The 18,929-nt window shown below is 39.6% G+C and overlaps 1 protein-coding gene across 1 annotated transcript in view; it reads right to left on the bottom strand.

Moving 5' to 3' along the window:
* The window catches only part of LOC109931929 (thymocyte selection-associated high mobility group box protein TOX), a 90,903-nt gene that overhangs the window by 8,512 nt on the left and 63,462 nt on the right, over positions 1-18,929 (bottom strand). Inside the window, exons 6-8 of the mRNA XM_048595712.1 lie at positions 9,530-9,610; positions 8,074-8,469; positions 1,747-1,892 (exon numbers count right to left, since the gene is read on the bottom strand). Of these exons, the coding sequence (XP_048451669.1) occupies positions 1,747-1,892; positions 8,074-8,469; positions 9,530-9,610 (623 nt within the window). The remainder of the gene's footprint in view (positions 1-1,746; positions 1,893-8,073; positions 8,470-9,529; positions 9,611-18,929) is intronic.

The following is an 18,929-nucleotide window of genomic DNA, read 5'->3' as shown; positions in this document are numbered from 1 at the left end:
GTCACATCCAATTGTTTGTGGAATGATTCTCAGGTTTGTGTTTCCATTGAGTCTGTCTGGAAGACTATTCTATCTGAAATTACTGAGTGTAGAAAGTCTTGTGATGATCCTTAAATTGTCTTTTACTAGTTCATACTTGTGAACCCATAGATCCTGTTCTCATCATTTAAAATTACTCTTTTCATCCTGTTTCGGATCTGATTCACTCTACAAAATCAACAGACAGGGTATTAATGCTCACCTGCCCAAGGGGGAGAAACTGGATTTGTTTTATGGGCTTAAGGTGAGCGCATCAAAAACAAATTTCAGGCATCCATATCCTGCACCTGATTGGTCTTATGTAAATCAGGCTGTTGATTTGCTATTGCCCGTTTTGTATTATCGCCCTAGAATAATTTCACTGCCTCCCAAAATCGAACAGGAATTGTTTTCATTTTCTTAAGTTCGCTGGACTACTTATTAAATGGAGATTATAATGAATGAGGAAATAATGTGTACGAGATATCACAGAATTAACTTGATCTGAGTATCAATTATTGACACGCATGTTCCTTCTACTGTTCTGGCCTTGAATGAGGATGTGCTGTGTTCCAGCATTAAAAACTCTCATTCACCACAAGGTGTCCATAAAACTGTGCCTAACTACGTGTTTTTATAAAAACCGAAAGAACTGCGGATGCTGTAAATCAGGAACAAAAACAAAGTTGCTGGAAAAGCTCAGCAGGTCTGGCAGCATCTGTGAAAGAAAAAACAGAGTTAACATTTCGGGTCCAGTGACCCTTCCTCAGAACATATGTGTACTTATGTTGTTTTCCTGTGATTTTACACTATGATTAGGTCATCTACAGATGAAGTTGGGTTACAAGACAACAAATAATTGGGCTCAGACATGGAAAGTAAATTCAGCACACATTTTACAATCATGTCTTTACAAATACCTTGAGGTTTCTCCCAATCAGTTGCTGTCACTTGGGAGACTAGGTTAATCGAAACCCCAGATTCATCACTAATCTCCAAATGAATCTATGTTAGCCAATTAAGAAAAGCTCAAGGAAATGGCCAGCAATTTTTGAAGTTCCATGATAAATTATAAATTTGTATAATTTATAAATCCAGTATAAATTCGTATACTATACTGGGTTTTATAACAGAAGCTTGTAACACTGGTAGGAGGATATTACACATGGACAGTTTCCATTAAAATCTGCAGGTGTGAATTTGGTAGGCAGTGTAAGCAGATGTAACATGCGGGGACATAAACATTTGAGTGTAACTGTTTAGACATATTCCCGCAGATTTCATCTGATGACCTCCCACCTTCAACAGCACCACCAAAATTGAAAGCCTTTTCCCCATCTCCAAACTACCAGCAACTAATAACCAACAGTGTTTGAATAAAACTTTAAAAAAATACTTCTGTGCTGTTTCTCTGAGATTGCTCATCTGGAATTTAATATTTAATTATTGGCAGGTTGAGGAAAATCCTGCAGAATCGGCAAACCCAGTGTTAACATGCTTTCTCATTTCTTGCAAATTTATCAAGATATATCACTGTTAATCTAATGGTTTCAGAGCTATTGGATATTTTGTTGCACAATTATTCAGAATATGAAAGTTCAAAAATAACTCTTCCTATATTTTATTTATTCTTAATGCAAGCAACAAAAATTATCTTCGGAGTCCTTTGACTCCATCTAAAATGCAAAGTCATGGATCTGGCTTTATGCGCAACTACTGACCACTAACCCATTATTGCAGTAGTCATTCCAGTCAACACTCTGTGGTGGGGGGTTCCGGCAAACTGAGCGAACACAGTCCATTGTTGGAGTAGCAACAGGTGCAGCTGTAGATGTTGAGTTCATTATGTTCTGAAACTCAGACTGTAAGAATCCCTGAAGCAGAAAATAACAAGGATTTTCAGGGTTGTCAATCATGAAACAATGAAAAAGCATAAGATCAAAAGTGAATTCACTAAGATTTTTTTTACTCTAAAGCTTCCTGTTGACAAATAATCATTCTAATGGGGGTGGGGTAGGGGAAAGAGAAGCAGAAAGATCAATTTTGTGTTTTAATTAACTACGTATTTACAATATCAGGAAAACGTTCAGATTGTTGAATGAATGTTGATCTTTGAAGCTTCAAATGGCTTGCTATTTACACCATGCAATTACCTTTTTAAGGGCACCTTTAATGTCAAATTCTATCCTAGCAAAAGCATATTGGTTTGCTATATTTGCCATTCTGTACTATTCCCCTGTCTGTAGCTGCTGACAAAACACTGGATAACATCCAAAACCAATTCATTCATTTTAGTAAAGACAAAACAGTTAAAACTTCAAAATTAGTACTGACAGCAAAAAAAAGTCACTGTTATCAATAGGACAAATAAATCGACTGGCATCTTACATTAACAAAATGTTTGTTAACTTGTACCCTTTGAGAACCAACAAACTGATACATCAGATATGCAATTTGCTTTCTTTGGATCCCTGATACAGTTTATAACACAACAGTTTGCTCATACTGTTGTCAAAATAAAAATGATATACTAGAAAAGGGGTGGCTCCCTGATGTTATCTCATATTCTGGAATCATGGTGCTCCTCTACTGTAGTCCAGGAAGCAGCTTACATCATTTAAAGGTACAACCTGAGAGGCAAATGGGCAGGGTTCAGCAGTGGGAGGGGAAGCACCTGGAACACAACAGGTTCAAAACTATATAAATACTTTCATAATACAAATTCCTAATTTCACTTTACAATCAGACCAGGTTTCCAAATGCAATTGATTGCTGTAACTCCAACTCCAATTTCTGGTGCATAGTGACACAGTGCAGCCAGGTTCTGGCTCCTTTTCACCCCTACCTAACCAAAAACAACACTTTACTACCTGCAGGATACAAAAATATTGGGGTTAATTTTCAGTTTTATAAACCATCTTAATCTTCACTTCCTCACTGTATTTTTCTTTCTGTTGAGCTGATTGCTATTTTTGATTAATTTTGTCAAGTGTAGAGGAAGGTGGATGAGTAGATGATATTTCCATTGATAAGCCCATTATAAATACAAAAACACTTTCTGAACCCTTCTGGTAAGCTGATATTCTCTGAAATATTTAAGTAACAGGTTGGGGAAATGCAATTAATTTATTTCAAAGTGTCCTAAATCTTTAATGTAATCATTATATTGCACTTGCTAATGTAGTACTGGCAGCATCTGTGCAATGCCTCAAAGAGAAACTGTCTGATCATATAGCCTCAGCCTTATGTGAGAGGCAGAATTTAGCCTAAGCATACTCAAAATCAAAATGGAGTATACAATTTAGTGACATTATTCTACTACTGCCAGACTGTCTTTTCACAAGAGAAATGTCCGTTAGCTGACTAATGGAAACAATTCAGTAAATAAAGATTCTGTAATGCAGTGTCTGTGGAATTTCTATGCCACAAATAGATAAGATGCAGGTTCATGTCAATGAGTGGTCAGTGATTTCAGCAGGCACAAGATATTTCTTGAAGGAGAGAAAAGAAAGGGTAAGTCAGAGTATAAGCCATTCTAAGCTGTTTTCCAGACTTCCTCATAGTAGATAAAAATGATGGAAGAGGCCTTGATATAGAGTCTTGCTTCCCAGCATGACACGTATGGTGTGTCAGATAAACATTCTAAAGAAGAGGGGAGAAGAGGCAGAGAACCTTTAATAAAACAAAGAACTGTGGATGCTGGAAATCTGAGACAAAAACAGAAATTGCTGGAGAAACTCAGCAGGTCTTGAAGAGAAAGCAGAGTTCAAGTTTTGAGTCTGGTGCTGATGAATAGTCACTGGATTCAAAACATTAACTTTGTTTTCTTGCAACAGATTCCACAAGACCTGCTGAGTTCTGCCAGTAATTTCTGTGTCTGTTGCTAGAGAAAACTTTGCTAACTTTTAGAATTTTTAACAGTCTGGAGCAATAGTTAACAGTCCTGTAAATAATGGTGCTGTTAATCACTGAAATGCCTAAAATTAATATTTATGGTTATGTTCTTAAGTCGATATCTATCGGTATAGGATATTTGTATTGGAAGTTTATAATACATGAAAATTTATGTATTTGTTTTGACATGTAATTCAATCAGTAACTTGAGTTGAGTCAAGTTTAAAAGAGAAGAAAGGATGAGATGGAGTGCTTATTGTTTTTTTTCTAGCTGTCAATACGATTTTATTCTTGATAAATATAAAGGCAATGGGAGTTAATCTCTGGAACATACATTTAGATCTGGCTGAAAGAACAGGCAGCAGGTGGCTGGGTATTTTATTTAACTCTATCTATTAATGTATTGTTCTCCAAACTACTCTCCTTCCTTCACTTACAAAGGCACCATCTGCTTCTCTTTTATCTCCATGAGGCTCAACTAACCAAAAATTCAGTTTAACAGCTTTTATAGGAAGTTCACAGAAAATAAATCTTTTAAAAAAATTCTCAGACAATTCCAGAAAAAGTAGGTTAATGAAAGCAGAAAGACATCACTACTCTATGCAGACACACTGGGTATTCAAAAATAAAATGACAAATCTTACAAATAGATATGTACAAAAAAAATTGCATTTGCTTGGGGAAATTTTGTTTTTAAGCAAATACACTTAACAGAGGTCATTGAACCCTTGAAGCTACTGATACGAGTAATAAGATGTTCTAACTTCACTTCTGAAACTTAACATTGGATGCAATTTATACTAAAAATATATAGCATATCTTTATACTTCTCAGTCTTTGTTTTGAACTCTCTCAAGGTTCAAACTATGGAATTGAATTTGATCACATTCCACTTCTCCTAGGATAAGATTACAAGTGAAATGGATGTAGTTTGTGTTCAAAAAAATCTCTTCAGATTAAGAGAGCTGAACTAGAATACTGTGCCAATACAAATACAGTGACTGTTCTCTATCAGCCACTCATGAATCTGATGAAAGATAAATTGAGCTTAAAAATTAATGCAAAGAAGTCTAATTACACAATACTGGACATTTTACAGTTTGATCCAGCAGCAACAATTACCAGATGTTTTTCTGTGATTGGTGCTATCCATGCCTGAATTTTAAATTTCATTTTCATGTGCTAACCTGGAATCAAAAAGGGGCTCTGATAGAGATTAATTTGGTGTCAGAGGGGGCATTTGCTCTGTAATTAGATTTTTGAGTCTTAGCAATTTGCTCTGCTGCTGTGCTAAGTCTTATGAAGCCTACAGCAAAACAGTACACTGATCTTCATCTCTGCACTTTACTGTTAGCTAATTTCATTTCCTGTCTATCTGAAGAGGTGTTTTCATCAGGCATCAGGGCTTTTTGTCTTTGTGGCTGATTTATTCATCAATCTCAATGTGATTTTGTTTTCTTTTACAACCTTGAAATTACATCCAAATCCACACACATCTGTTTATTACACAAGAAAATTGAAAATCTGTCTTTGTAATATCATACAAAGATTTTTCCACAAGGTTATACAGCAAGTCGACAGATATTAATGATTTCATTTTGGAGATTCTTTTCGTTGCAGTGAACAGAATAACAAGAAGGATTGGTTTATTTGAACAAATATTCCAGCTTTGTGACTGTAGTATTTTTAGATCTAGAGTGTTCTCCAGTCCTGCTGGATTTCTATATATATTTCAGAATTTAGTCAGTATTCTTTCATAATCATATAATATATGACCTCTAAAATAATGCCCCATATGAAATACATTGTATCATGTTAAATTGAGCATATTCAACAGAACCAGGCTGAAAAGCATGCTTTTTATCTAACTGCAATTATAATGATTGAAAATGACAGGAGTCAAAAATAATACTGCACCTTTCTCTAAAGTCAAATTTTCCACATTTAGAAAACTAGATTTTTTTGATGAAGAGCTAAACTTTCTGAACTGCCACGGCATTAAGTTCAGAAGGCCCCAGGTTTAGTGGTTAGGAAATTACAAACAGCCCCAACACACTTGGGCTAGGGAAGAACTTTACTTGGGTTCATGCTCATGATCATTATCTATTGTCAGATGATTGAATATGCATATATATGAAGGAAGCGCAAAGACAGGACCATGATGCTTTCCACAGTTAAATAGTCTATTTTTTTTTGTGCCGATACTTTCATATGAAAAATGGCTGTTTTGGAGGAGAATCAAAACTGTCAGCATCTCAGCGGTCAATTAGTGACCAAGAAAATCATACACAAAGGCAGTGACCACACATCCTTCTCCAGTATGTCTTACTAGAAGTGGAGATGGTGAAGCTAATGGATAAGGTGAAAATTAATGGATAGAATGAACAGGAAAGTTTGGCATCACTGAGGGTGGGTAAGTCACCTGCTCCAGATGGTTTTCTTAAGAAGGTTAGGGTGGAAATAGTGAAGGGGCTTGATATAATCTTCCTCTCTTTGCTAGGTGTGGGAAGTTACCGGATGATTGATGAGTGATCATGCGACACCTCTATTTAAGAAAAGATAAAGGCATATCCATGGGGTTTTTTTGCCACACTGGCAGCATTCCTACCTCTGAGTCAGAAGGCTTAGGTTCAAGTCCCATCTCTGAACAGGTTGATTAGAAATTATTTATAAAGGCAATCCAGTTATTACAAGGTGATCAGTCTACCATTCATGGTGGGTAAGATTTTAGGAACAATAAATAAGAAAAAAAAATAGACAATTGGAGAGGTTTGTGATGATTAAGGATATTTAACATAGGTTTGTAAAATGCAAATTGGGCTTGATTCATGGAGTTGTGAAGCAAAAGAAATGGATATTGTTGAAAGTAATGATAAGACAGCTGTGACAAAATGTCAGATAACAGGCAATAAAGCAATATCTGAGCTCACAGAAAAGAGGGTCAGTGTCAGCTTGGATAAAAAAATTGGCTTAAGGACAGAAAGGTCACTGTAAATAGTTGCAAAAACCTTGAAAAAAATGGCAAATAATGAGCATGATTACAACAGGACACAGACAGATGAGGAGAATTGGCAAATGTGGCAGGTTGAATTTAGTGCAGAGAAGAATTCTGGCAGAAGGAATTAAAAAAAAGGTAGTAAAGGCTTAATGGCACAGTTTTAAATAATCTGTAGGAACAGAGGGACCTGAAGATGTATGTGCGTTGATCTTTGAAGCTGGCAGAAGATATTGTGAGCAATTACCAAAGCAAATCAGGGCATTCAATAAAAAAGAAGGAAAGATTTATTGAACGTTTCTAAAGCTCTGATTAGAGCATAGCTTGAGAGAAGTGCACAGGAGATTTACCAGATTGGTTCCAGGAATGACAGTTTTTAGCTAAAAGGTTAAGCTGCAGAAGCTGGGGTTGTTCTCTTGGTACAAAGGAGATTGAGGGGAGACTTGACAGAGATATGCTAGATTAAGACAGATTTGGATAAGGTAGATAAATAAAATTCTGTTCCCATTAGCTGATGGAAGAAGACCAAGAGACACAGATTTAAATCTTTGGACATTGCAGATGTGAGAGAGAAACATTTTGTGCAGCGAATAGTCCTGACATGGAACTCACTGTCTTGATGAATGAACTGAAAGGGAAGCAGGGTGGTTACTTGAAGGAAATAAGCATAGAGGGCGCTGAGGAAAGCATAGTGGAACAGGATCAACTACACCTCCCTACACAGAGCCAGCATTGACTCAACAGCCTCCTTCTGGTCTGTAGTGACTCTTTATTTATTCCTTGGAAACTTCTTTTCAGCTGGAAAGATACTAACATCTCAGTAACTGATGTTTTTCAGTGCTTTTGCCCATTTGGAAGTATGATTGAAGTTTTCTGGCAGCTTGATTACTCTCTCTACTCTTTCAACACTCTTTTCAGTCATTGGTGTACAAACCCCAATATGGTCACCCATTTGGCTGTCTTCAAACTGGGAAAATTATCCAGACAAGTTCAATATCAAGTTCAGTGGCTAAAACCTACAGTTTTATCACTAAAGCAGAACAGCTTGTTTGTTGAGATTTCTGTCAGCACTGACGTGGATTAATGTAACACCATTAATGTAATACAATTAAACTCTAAATACAATGTTTTAATTTGGTTTATGCTAGTTTTACATTTGTACTGACCTGCTGCATTGTTGGCGAGTGCTGAACCTGCATGGATAGCTGGTGGTTTCCTATTCGCTGAGACAGAACAGTAGTCTGCTGCTGGTGTAGCTGGTGATGCTGCATTGATAGCTGGTGCAGAGGTGGGCTGATCTGAAGAGACGGAGGTGGGGAGACGGTCATATTTGCAATAGAAACAGTCACTGGCATCTGACCATTGGGTTTGGGAGCAATACTCCGAGACAGATTAGGATGCATGGTGGATATATGAGGATTCATACTAGGCTGTTGATGGTATGCACCTGAACCAAGGTACATTGGAGAGGGGGCCTGCGAGTGACCAGAAAACACTGGCTGCTTTGAATTCATCATCTGAGAAGCCTGGGATGTCTTCGTATCAATTGGGTCATTGTAGCTCTGTAGAGAAGATCACCACGATACATAACTATTAGCGATTATAATGGGCTTATTGATCATGACATACAGCAGTGATTTTCTCACAACTATTCAATTTTTTCACTGACGTTAATTTTCAGAATTACAGAGATAGTTTAATTTAAAGAAGTTGCATTGTAGAATTATTATCACTCTACGCTGTTGCTTTACTCTGTTAAGACTATACTTACAACTGAAGCAAAAGTAATCAGAATATGTAAAGTAATATTCATACTGTACTCAGAATTTCCTTGTCAAGGGCATTGTTTTGCAAATATGTGAACTAGCAACACTATACAAAACCAAGGAGTTCTGCCAATCGCACTCGTTATTGCTGGCAAAGAGTTAAAGAGAAACGATTGTTGGCATAATTCAAAAGAAAGCAACAGCTGAAAAGAAATTTTGCTCTTTTTATCAGAATATTTTTTCAATGATTTGGTTTCATTTTAAATAATGATTACTCCCATCATTAAATAAATATGAAGATGCGGAATTAGTCTAAAGACTATATTTACAATAAACATGATAACACTAGAATTCATGATAATACTTCACTGTAAATTGAAAATTGTGCTAACATCACAAAAAGCAAATAAAAGCACAGCTGGATATCTGAAATAAAAACTGAGAGTGTTGGGGAAACTCGACAGGTCCGGCATCCCCAGACCCCTGTTGTAGAGAATTCCAAAGTTCACAACCTTGTACGTAAAATAATTTCTCCTCATCTCAGACCTAAGTGATATCTTCTTTATTTTTAAATTGTGATCCATGTTTCTAGATCAGGGAAATATCTTACCCATACTTACCCTGTCTATCCCTTTCAGTATTTTGTAGGTTTCGACGTGATCACCTCTTATTTGTTGAAACTCTGGAGAGCACAGGCCCCAGGTTGCCTAATAGCTCCTCAGACATTACTGAGCTCTGTGTGACAGTTTTCTTGGCCCCCACTGGATTAAGAAATAACTTTTGTGTGTAGTGATGTGGGATGGAGGAAAAGTTTTGTAAGAAGAATACTGAAAACATTGATGATATGGAACATTACCTTGGAAACCAGGCTGGCTCTGTAAGCTGCCAACTGTTTGAGATATTCCTTTTTTGCAGCTTCAGTCTTCTTCTTGTAAACCTATAAAATGTTGTAATGCATTATTCATTAGTGATAGCATTAACTAGCTACAGCTCCAATTCCACAAAATGATCCATCAAGCAGGACATGCCCTTAATCACATTACATCAGCAAAAACATAATTTTAACTGAGGCCTTTGAAAAGCAACTTTGTCAATTCATACCATACTCCTTACTTGTTGACTCCCTATATCAGAAAATGTGAAAGAATGAATTACCTTCAAAGTACCAATATTCCAATGGTAAATAACATTACGATTGTTGGCATAATTCGAAAGAAAGCAACAGCTGTAAAGAAATTTTGCTCTTTTTAATCAGAATATTTTTTCAATGATGGGTTTCATTTTAAATATGATTACTCCCATCATTAAATAAATCCCCATTTATAGAAACTATGGAATTTAGTTTGTAAAGAATGTATCTTTTTATTATTAGTACTTCTGATTGATGGATTCTGAAAAGGGAGTAGAACTGCTTTAAAAACTAAAGATTGTTGCATGTTTTAAAAGCAACTAACCTGACTCTCATTGTAAGTATTATTTACACAGCTGCTTGGTCGTGTAGCAGTGGAAGCCTAGTTAAAGTTGAGCTTGAACCTAAGGCTATGGATAGATGAAGCTTTGGCTGGCAACAATTAGCTGATTGTCCTGTAGCATAGTGACCAGTTATCAATGACATAATCTTCAACAACTACATCATTGGCTTTTAGGCAACCGAACAGTTTAGGATGTGAACGAAATAGTCAGAATCATCAGACCCCTGGAAGAGAAGGGGCTGTTTTTTCCCTCTGCAGTTAAAAAAAAAACTTAAACCTGAAGATAGTTTAGCCAGTTATTTCTCCTCATCAGTTGAAATCTGTGATTTGAATTGATAATTGACCTTTATAACTGGGAACCAGTCACCCTGTGCCTCTTTCAAACAAGAGTAAGTGTCTGCAGAAGGAAGATTGAGAAGCAGGATTCTGCTCAGCACAACGATCATCTCAAAAAATCTGTGGATGGGGATCAAGGACCTATCTGCCCAGTCCTACCCTCTGCCCATCTTTTAGTGTGTGTGTGTGTGCGTACAGAGGGGAGTTTGTAAGTGGGTTTGAGTTTTAACTAGTTAGGTAATATGTTGATGATTCATGATTGTTTATCTGCAGCTGGAATTTATTTTTAATAACTTATTATTCTTGTTAACTTTAGCAACCTGGTCTGTCCTTGCTGCCAACCTGGGGCTAAAAGAGGGTAAATTGAAGAATTCTGCGTAAATTTTAAAAACTTTTGATTTTGAGATGATTCTAGAACTTGATTTTCATGATGCTACCCTGGTGAGGCACATCAAGTTCTTTTCAATATGTACATGAAAAGGAGTCTCTATGCAAATAGTTGAAGTGATAGAGAGGTTGACACTCCCGGCCTCTCTTTGCATCTGAATGGGCCCAGGTGTTTCCAGGTCAGCTGTAACCCAACTGAGTGGACACTAACTTAGATATCTTACCCCTGGCGAGGGCCTGACCCCTGGCAGAATGCCAGGCAGAAAACTGTGGAGAATAATGGAGCAGAACTGCAGACCTGGTCTCATCCTCGATCTGCAGCTAGACAGATTGACTCAAACAGCTGCTCAGCCACAACAAGGTGAAAGAATTTAGAATCAATTAAGCCCCTGGAAATACTCAATGGATCAGACAGCATCTGTGGAGAGGGAAGTTGAGTTAATATCTCAAGGCAATATCCTTTAATCAGACAAACTGGCTGAATCTTCTGAAAAAAAGTGACTAAATAACAAGTAGTTGGGTATCTGCATTCATTTAAATGGACTTCCAGAAAGTATTGATTATGCCTCTTGTAAGAGACTACTAATTGAAGCCGAAGTTCAGGCAACTGAATGCAAATTACTGACCTGCGAAGAAATTGATTGAACAGTGTGAACTGGACAGTTGAAGTAATGGGCATGTACACTAATTGGCAGGATGTGATTAGTGGTATTCCACAAGGAGTTGTGTTAGAGCCTTTATTTCTGGGATTTATTAATGAATTAGATGATGGGATTGAAAGCTACACACTCAAACTCGGTGATATTGTAAACAATGTACATGAAAGCATTGAATTACAAACCAGTATTGATACATTAAATGAAGGAGCAAATCTGGGGCAAATGGATTCCAACGTAGGCAAACATGAGAACTTTAAATGGATAGAACAGGGCACTTTCAAAGCAATGAAAAGCTAGAAACAGTCAAGAAGAGGTTGGAGAGGGGATCTAAATGCAGAGATCATTAAACTGCCACAAACAAGTACAGAAACTCAGCAGGGTGGCACAGTGGTTAGCAATGCTATCTCATAGTGCCAGGGACCCAGGTTCGATTCCAGCCTTGGGTGACTGTCTGTGTGGAGTTTGCACGTTCTCCCTGTGTCTGTTTGAGTTTCAGCTGGGTGCTCTGGTTTCCTCCCACAGTCCAAAGATGTGCCAGTTAGGTGGATTGGCTAAATTACCCATGGTATTCAGGGATGTGTAGGTTAGGTGCATTAGCCATGGGAAATACAGGGTAGCAGAATGGGTCTGCTGGGATACTCTTCAGTGGGTTGGTATGGATTTGTTGGGCTGAATGGCCTAATTTCCATCCTGTAGGGATTCTATAAATCAAAAGGTGAAGGACGTGCTGGCCTTGATACCTCGTAACTCTAGTACAAAGGAGAAGACATCACAAAGCTCTGGAACTGGACTTTACATGGCCCAGCTGGGTGAGATTTCTGAGAGGCTCAGTTATCCAAGTTAACACCTTCCCAATGAGCCCTATAACATGGAGCGTTGGTAGGCAATGAAATCAAAAGTCTATCCACCGTATGTAAATAGTCGAGGATCGCCTGACCCCAATATTACCTTGTCTACACCATAAACTGTTTGGTGTGGGCAGACCTTTTTTTTAAACAAGATTTTAAAAGCGCTAGAAGGTGGTATTACCTTCTGATTATTGGGGGCACCACACATTCCATACAACCTTCCTCCTCTGCCCCATGGACTTTAAAACCTACCCTTTCTTAAGGTTTGAAATCCCAAACCCCTGTCCCCCAGCCAAATCCAGTGTCCCATCTAACTCACTGATAAGCACAGTCACTGAGTTATAGAGTTGTACAACATGGAAATAGGCCTTCGGTTCAACTCGTCCATCCCAACCATGTATCCTAAATAAATCTAGTCCCATTTGCCAGCATTTGGCCCATATCCTTCTAACCCCTTCCTATTCACATACCCATCCAGATGCATTTTAAATGTTGTAATTGTACCAACCTCTACCACTTCCTGTGGCAGCTCATTCCATACACACACCATCCTCTGTGTGAAATCTTACCCCTCTCATTTTAAAGCTATGCCCTCTAGTTTTGGACTCCCCCACCCTGGGGAAAAGACGTTGGCTATTCACCCCATCCATGCCCCTCATGATTTTATAAACTTCTATAAGGTCATCCCTCAGCCTCAGATGCTCCAGGGGAACTAGCCCCAGTCTATTAAGTCTCTCCCTGTCGCTCAAACCCTCCAACCCTGGCACCATCCTTGTAAATTGTTTCTGAATCCTTTTGTGTTTCACAACATCCTTCCTACAGCAGGGAGACCAGAACTACACACAGTATTGCAAAAGTAGCCTAACCAATGTCCTGTACTGCCATAACGTGACATCCCAACTCCTGAATAGTCCTGTTATAGTCAGGAGTTTCCCCTTATTGACCCATATCTAGTAATTGTTAATGTGACCCTGGGGCTATAACAATGGAACTGGTAATTATACATCTGTAAACATGTACAATTCTCCAGTCTGCCAAACAGTGGATGATTTAACACTTTAACAAGACAAGGCCAAATGTAGATCAGTATGTTGATTCAAAATAAAAGCATAAGAAACTAAGAATAGGAACAGGAATTGGTCATTTGTCTTTTAAAGTCTATACTACTGTTCGATGAAATCATGGCTGATGTTCTGCCTCAGCATCACATTAACTTTACAGTTAGTAGCTGAATAACTGAAGTACCATCAATAATATTCCCCACCGCAATTCAATGGAATTCATTCAAACTCCTTGAAGTGTGGAAAGTAACCCCAGGTGCTATTAGTTCTTGTTAGCTGGTTAAGTTGGTTTTTGTAAATCACGGTTTCCCCTGGACGTGCTCTCAGCTTAGAAACATAAAAGCCCAAGGTCTTTCCCCCAGGGTGGGGGAGTCCAAAACTAGAGGGCAAAGGTATAAGGTGAGAGGGGAAAGATTGAAAAGGGACCTGAGGAGCAACTCCTTCACGCAAAGGCTGGTGCGTGTATAGAATGATTGCCAGAGGTACTGTTGGATGCTGGTATAATTACAAATTTTAAAAGGCATCTGGATGGGTATATGAATAGGAAGGCTTTAAGGGGATATGGGCCAAATGCTGGCAAATGGGATGAGATTTATTCAGGATATCTGGTCAGCATGGACAAGTTGGACCGAAGGGTCTGTTTCTGTGCTGTACAGCTCTATGACAAGACCTAGGCCCTCGCCTGCCCCTCTCTGCAACTTCTGGGTCTGATTTCTTGGCCATGTATTTCTCTGTTTCTCATTAACCAAGAGGAAAGTAAATAGTCACTTAGCCTGGCCTCTTCCTTTCCCTATTCATTCACAGGATGAGGGTGTTGCTGGCTTCTTTCCTCTGAAGTACATTAGTGAACCAGATGGGTATTTCCCCAACAATCATTTCATGGTCATCATTAGATTCTTAATTCCAGATATTTTACTGAATTCAAATTCCACCATCTGCTGTGGCAGGATTTAAACCCAGGTCCCTGGATTAACAGTCCACTGATAACACCACTAGGCCATGCCTTCCCCTAGACAAGGCCACTGCCTTGATCAGATCACTGGAGCTATTCATGAAACCAGCTACAATTCTGCAAAGTGGGAATCTATTGGAAACTATGCCCCACTTTTCCGAAATGACTAATATCACCCCAAAATGATGGGGTCAGATTTGGGGTGAGTGGAATGTTAAAAATGAGGATCTCAGCCTCAACCTCATCTCCAAACTCTGGGAAAGGAATTGAGTGATCAACTCACTTCTAGAAGGTTGGTTAGTAATTTAAATATTACAATGATGCTACATATCAGATATTTAATCATTTTAAATTCGACAGACTGATGCATTTCTAGGCCTCAAGAAACCCCCTTGCTTAAGGGAGGTGATGACCGATGGACCCAGGCTGTAGCTACCTTTCCACGACTCACCCCCGCCCACCCCGGATCTCGTGTAGCTGCTTCACACAACTCCTTGATCAGATAACACCCACTGCACATCACTGCTTCCCCTCCCTCATCCTTTACGAAGCCTCCAATCCACCTCTGATCCTCCTGATATTGTTCGTCCATGCCCCCAATTCTTCTCGATCTCCATGAAACCTCTGATCATTTCCTGGCCTCAAAATCCCCCCCCAGTGCCCTGACCATGACCTCCAGGTGTGTTAGTTAGCCCCAAACCCCAGTCTCCATGGTGCCGCCTATCTTTGTACCTAATTACTCTCCGCTCTGGCCTCCTGGATCTTCCCTTGCTACAAACTCACAACTTGCTCTGGCTTTTCTGATCCCCTCCCGTTCCTGCCCCGTGCCCCTCCCCTTCCTGCTTGTCCTGATCCCCTCACCTTCCCTGACTGCCCTGTTCCCCTCTCCTTCCCTGACTGCCTTGATCCCCTCTCCTTCCTGACTGCCCTGATCCTCTCATCTTCCCTGACTGTAGATTCTGGTCATACACCTCCCACTCCTCCCCTGCCCATACCGACACCTCCCTACGACTCCTCCATCTTGTTGCTGGGTGATCTCTAGCTCCTGCTTGTGGCCTCTCTGCCTGAGAGCCACCCTGTCTCTGCAGCTGTGTGTGTGTGTGTGTGTGCGCGTGCACGCGCGTGCGCATGCGAGCATGTGTTGGGGGGGGGGGGGGGTTGCAGGAATGAAGACAGAAAAATGCCAATCTGGTGCTGCATTAACATTTGCAAGATGTTTGGGAAACTCACCCAAACCATACCCTGCCACACCCCCTTTACCAGTCCTGGACGGTGAGTTACAGACTCCACAGGTCACATGCTTCTAGGAGATGGCCTTGTGGTATAAGCCTGAGACTACTGGGGGCTCAGGTGGCTGGACAGCTGGTCAATGACACCAACAGCCGAAGTTCAATTCCTGCCCTGGCTAAGGTACCATGTAGGACTCTCCTTCTCAATCTCAAGTTGTCACTTGAGCTTCAAAGGATGAGAGGTGATGTGATAGAAGTTTACAAAAGTGATAGTCAGGGTCTTTTTCTGGTCTTATCCCTCCAGTTTCTTGCCTGCTCCCCCTGGTCTTTTATCCCACTTTCCATCAGGAACATATCTGTTTCTTTCTTGAATCTGTTGATTGATTCTGCCTCCACTGCACTCTGTGGCAGTGAGTTCCACAGATTCACAACTCTCTGAGAGAAGTCATTTCCTCCTCATCTCAGTTTTGAAGCTGCCTCCTCTCACTCTATATCTATGATCCCCTGTTCGAGACTGTCCAACAAGGTGGAACATCTGTTCAATGTCCACTTTATCAATCCCCTACAGCATTTTATACACCTCAATCAGAAGCCCCTCATTCTTCTGAACTCCAGCCAGTACAAGCCCAAGCTATTCAACTGCTTTCCATACCACATCCCTGGATCAATTTGGTGAACTTCCTCTGAACTGCCTCCATTGCCATCACATCCTTGCATTACTTTCGTTATTTTTTGAGTGAAAGATGTAAAAATTAAAAGCACTCATTTATATGGCAAGGCAGAGTTCTTATTTGTACCATTTGTCTACTGGAGTAAGTCACAACCAGGGAGAAAGGTCCACGGCTAACTTCTTCACATATTCTAATCTAATTTTTTGTTTAAAAAGTTGAAATCTCATAGCAAGTCTTTCTTTGGGGTGAAAGCAGAGAAAATGGATGAAAACCTGAGTTTGACCCTGAAGTAATGGACAGGGGAAGATACAAGGGTTAAGTGAGCAGTTCAAAGATGGAGAGAGGGGTGGTGGTAGAAGTTCGAGAACAAGGGATGGGTAGTTGGAAGATGAACAGGTATGAGACAGGATGGCAGCTAATGCACAGTCAGAATGAGAATGAAGCGAAGAGCTGAGACCATGTTTTTTTTAACCACAGCATTCCCCATAACTGACCGATCCCCGCAATCTCAGGAGCAAGTCTACTGCTACTGCTGGTAATTCCTTTCCTTGTCACACCACAGGATTCTACCCAAGGCCTCTCACTCAGATCAGAAACAAAAAGCAGGGAGAGAAACAAGAAGAAAGGTTTAGGAGAAAGAAGAGAACAGGAAATGATAGGAGCAATAAGAATAATTCCTGCAGGTATCCTATTCCACACAAACTTCAGCTTCTGTTTCTCTGACTCCTCTTTTCACTTCCACCCTCCCTCAATGGCAGAGTCTTCAGTTGCCTTGGTCATTAACTACAACTTGCATTTGTATAGCACAACTAATGCAGTAAACACGCTCGGCGCTTCACAGGAGAGCTACCAAACAAACTTTGGCAGCAAGGAATATATTACGGTAGGTGGCCAAAATGTTGGCCGAACAGGTAGGTTTAAGGAATACCTTTAAAAGGAGAGAAATAGAGGGGCTGACTGGAGTTCAGGGTGAAATAACTCTACAGAGGCCAGCAACCCATCACCAAATCACCCTTTATTTACAGATAAACAGTTCTTGACTTTAGTACTGCTTGTTCAGAATCAGATTGTAGAGTGCAAGAATCTCTGACATTCCTCTTATTATCTGTCAGCCACAGCTCCCTGATTGGACCAGATTAACAGCCCCAATCAGGAAACTCATATTCTATGAGGTCCAGCTGGCTGACATTGTTAACAATCACTGCAAGGGAGAGATCTCCAAAGGTTAGGACCTAGGCAGCTACAAAAATACTTGTTGATGGTGGAGTTGTGTTAAAGGCAAGAAAAAGCCCAGGTCATGAAGCTATTTGAAAACAAGTAGTAGAATTTAAAACTTGCAAAATATAGCTTAGTAATGTTAAAATGTTATAAGGATCAGTGTATAAATGTGTTTGCTAGATTAAGACAATATAAACCAAATGAAGCTAAATATCTTTGCATCCTAATAGGAAAGGCCTGAGCTCTGAACAAGACTGAGCCCCAGGCCTCAGCCTTCAAGGCAATAAAACTTTGCTCCTGGCCATAATGCTGCTGTCAAGTTGCATTAAGAATACTTTCCTGAAGGTGTTCATAGAAATTTTAACTTTGGATTAAAACAGAAAAATTAATTAATTTCAAATTAAAGCTCTTTTAATTCTTAGACAAAAACAGAAATTGCTGGAAAAGCTCAGCGGGTCTGGCACCATCTGTGGAGAGAAACCAGTGTTAACGTTTCGGATCGAGTGACCCTTCCTCAGAACTCTTTAAATTCTTCCTCTTTTGATGTTGTACATCAAACAATGTTTAATCTTCTGAATTTTTCTTTGGTTTCCACATATTTTCTTACATTTTTCTCTTTGAAATAAATGTCAAAGTAAATGTGGAATTTGAAAGTTTTAATGCTGAACAAATACAATTTGTGACCATTTCTTGCGCAGAAATGTGTTGTGTTCAATGAATGACTTTTAGGATGGCAGCACTCAGGGTAAAACCCAAAATTTGAGAACAGTTTGGATCTACATGAAGAGTGATAGCACTTCATTTATCAAATAATAGCTCAGACCATTGCTGTAACTAGAAAGGTTGCGCATAAAAGCATCACATGAAAGCACGATTCTTGCTCACTGCAATGTTGCTTGTGGCCATTGTCCTTTTTGAGCAAGATGCCATAAGAGTATCACTCTAACAATGTCCTAAGGGGTACAGCTCAGCAATGTTCTCTCCGAAAACACCATGCAGATAATTTCCTGTCTGGGTACAGATGGAACACTGGTTGTGACATCTTGGCTACTCTCTAAAGAAAAACTGGGCAGCTGATTCCCAATCGCCACTTTGATTGAAAAAAAGTCAACATCATGCAGAGTACATCTTTTGAGAAAACAGTGCCGGAATATTTTAGAGGGAATTTTAACCCCCTCCTCCCGGCAAAAATAAAGTGGAGCAGATCAAAAGTTTACTTTCCCATGATACCCCAGGAACACTTTCCATACGGCAATCAAGCACCCACCCATTACTGGGCCCCATTGTAATTGTAGTGACCGATGGTCCATGTTCTGTACAGCGTGTCCTGTGAATGCCCTGCTAAGCAAATCCTTCCTGGTGAAAGGATAAGTGCTATTTTTTGTGGCACCAAGAGGAGCTCCTTTGGTCTCCATATGAACAA

This window comes from Rhincodon typus, chromosome 4 (genome assembly GCF_021869965.1).
Source record: "Rhincodon typus isolate 14 chromosome 4, sRhiTyp1.1, whole genome shotgun sequence".
Lineage (NCBI taxonomy): Eukaryota > Metazoa > Chordata > Chondrichthyes > Orectolobiformes > Rhincodontidae > Rhincodon > Rhincodon typus.
The sequence above is the reverse complement of the archived record's forward strand: the minus strand, read 5'-3'. Positions and strand labels throughout refer to the sequence as shown.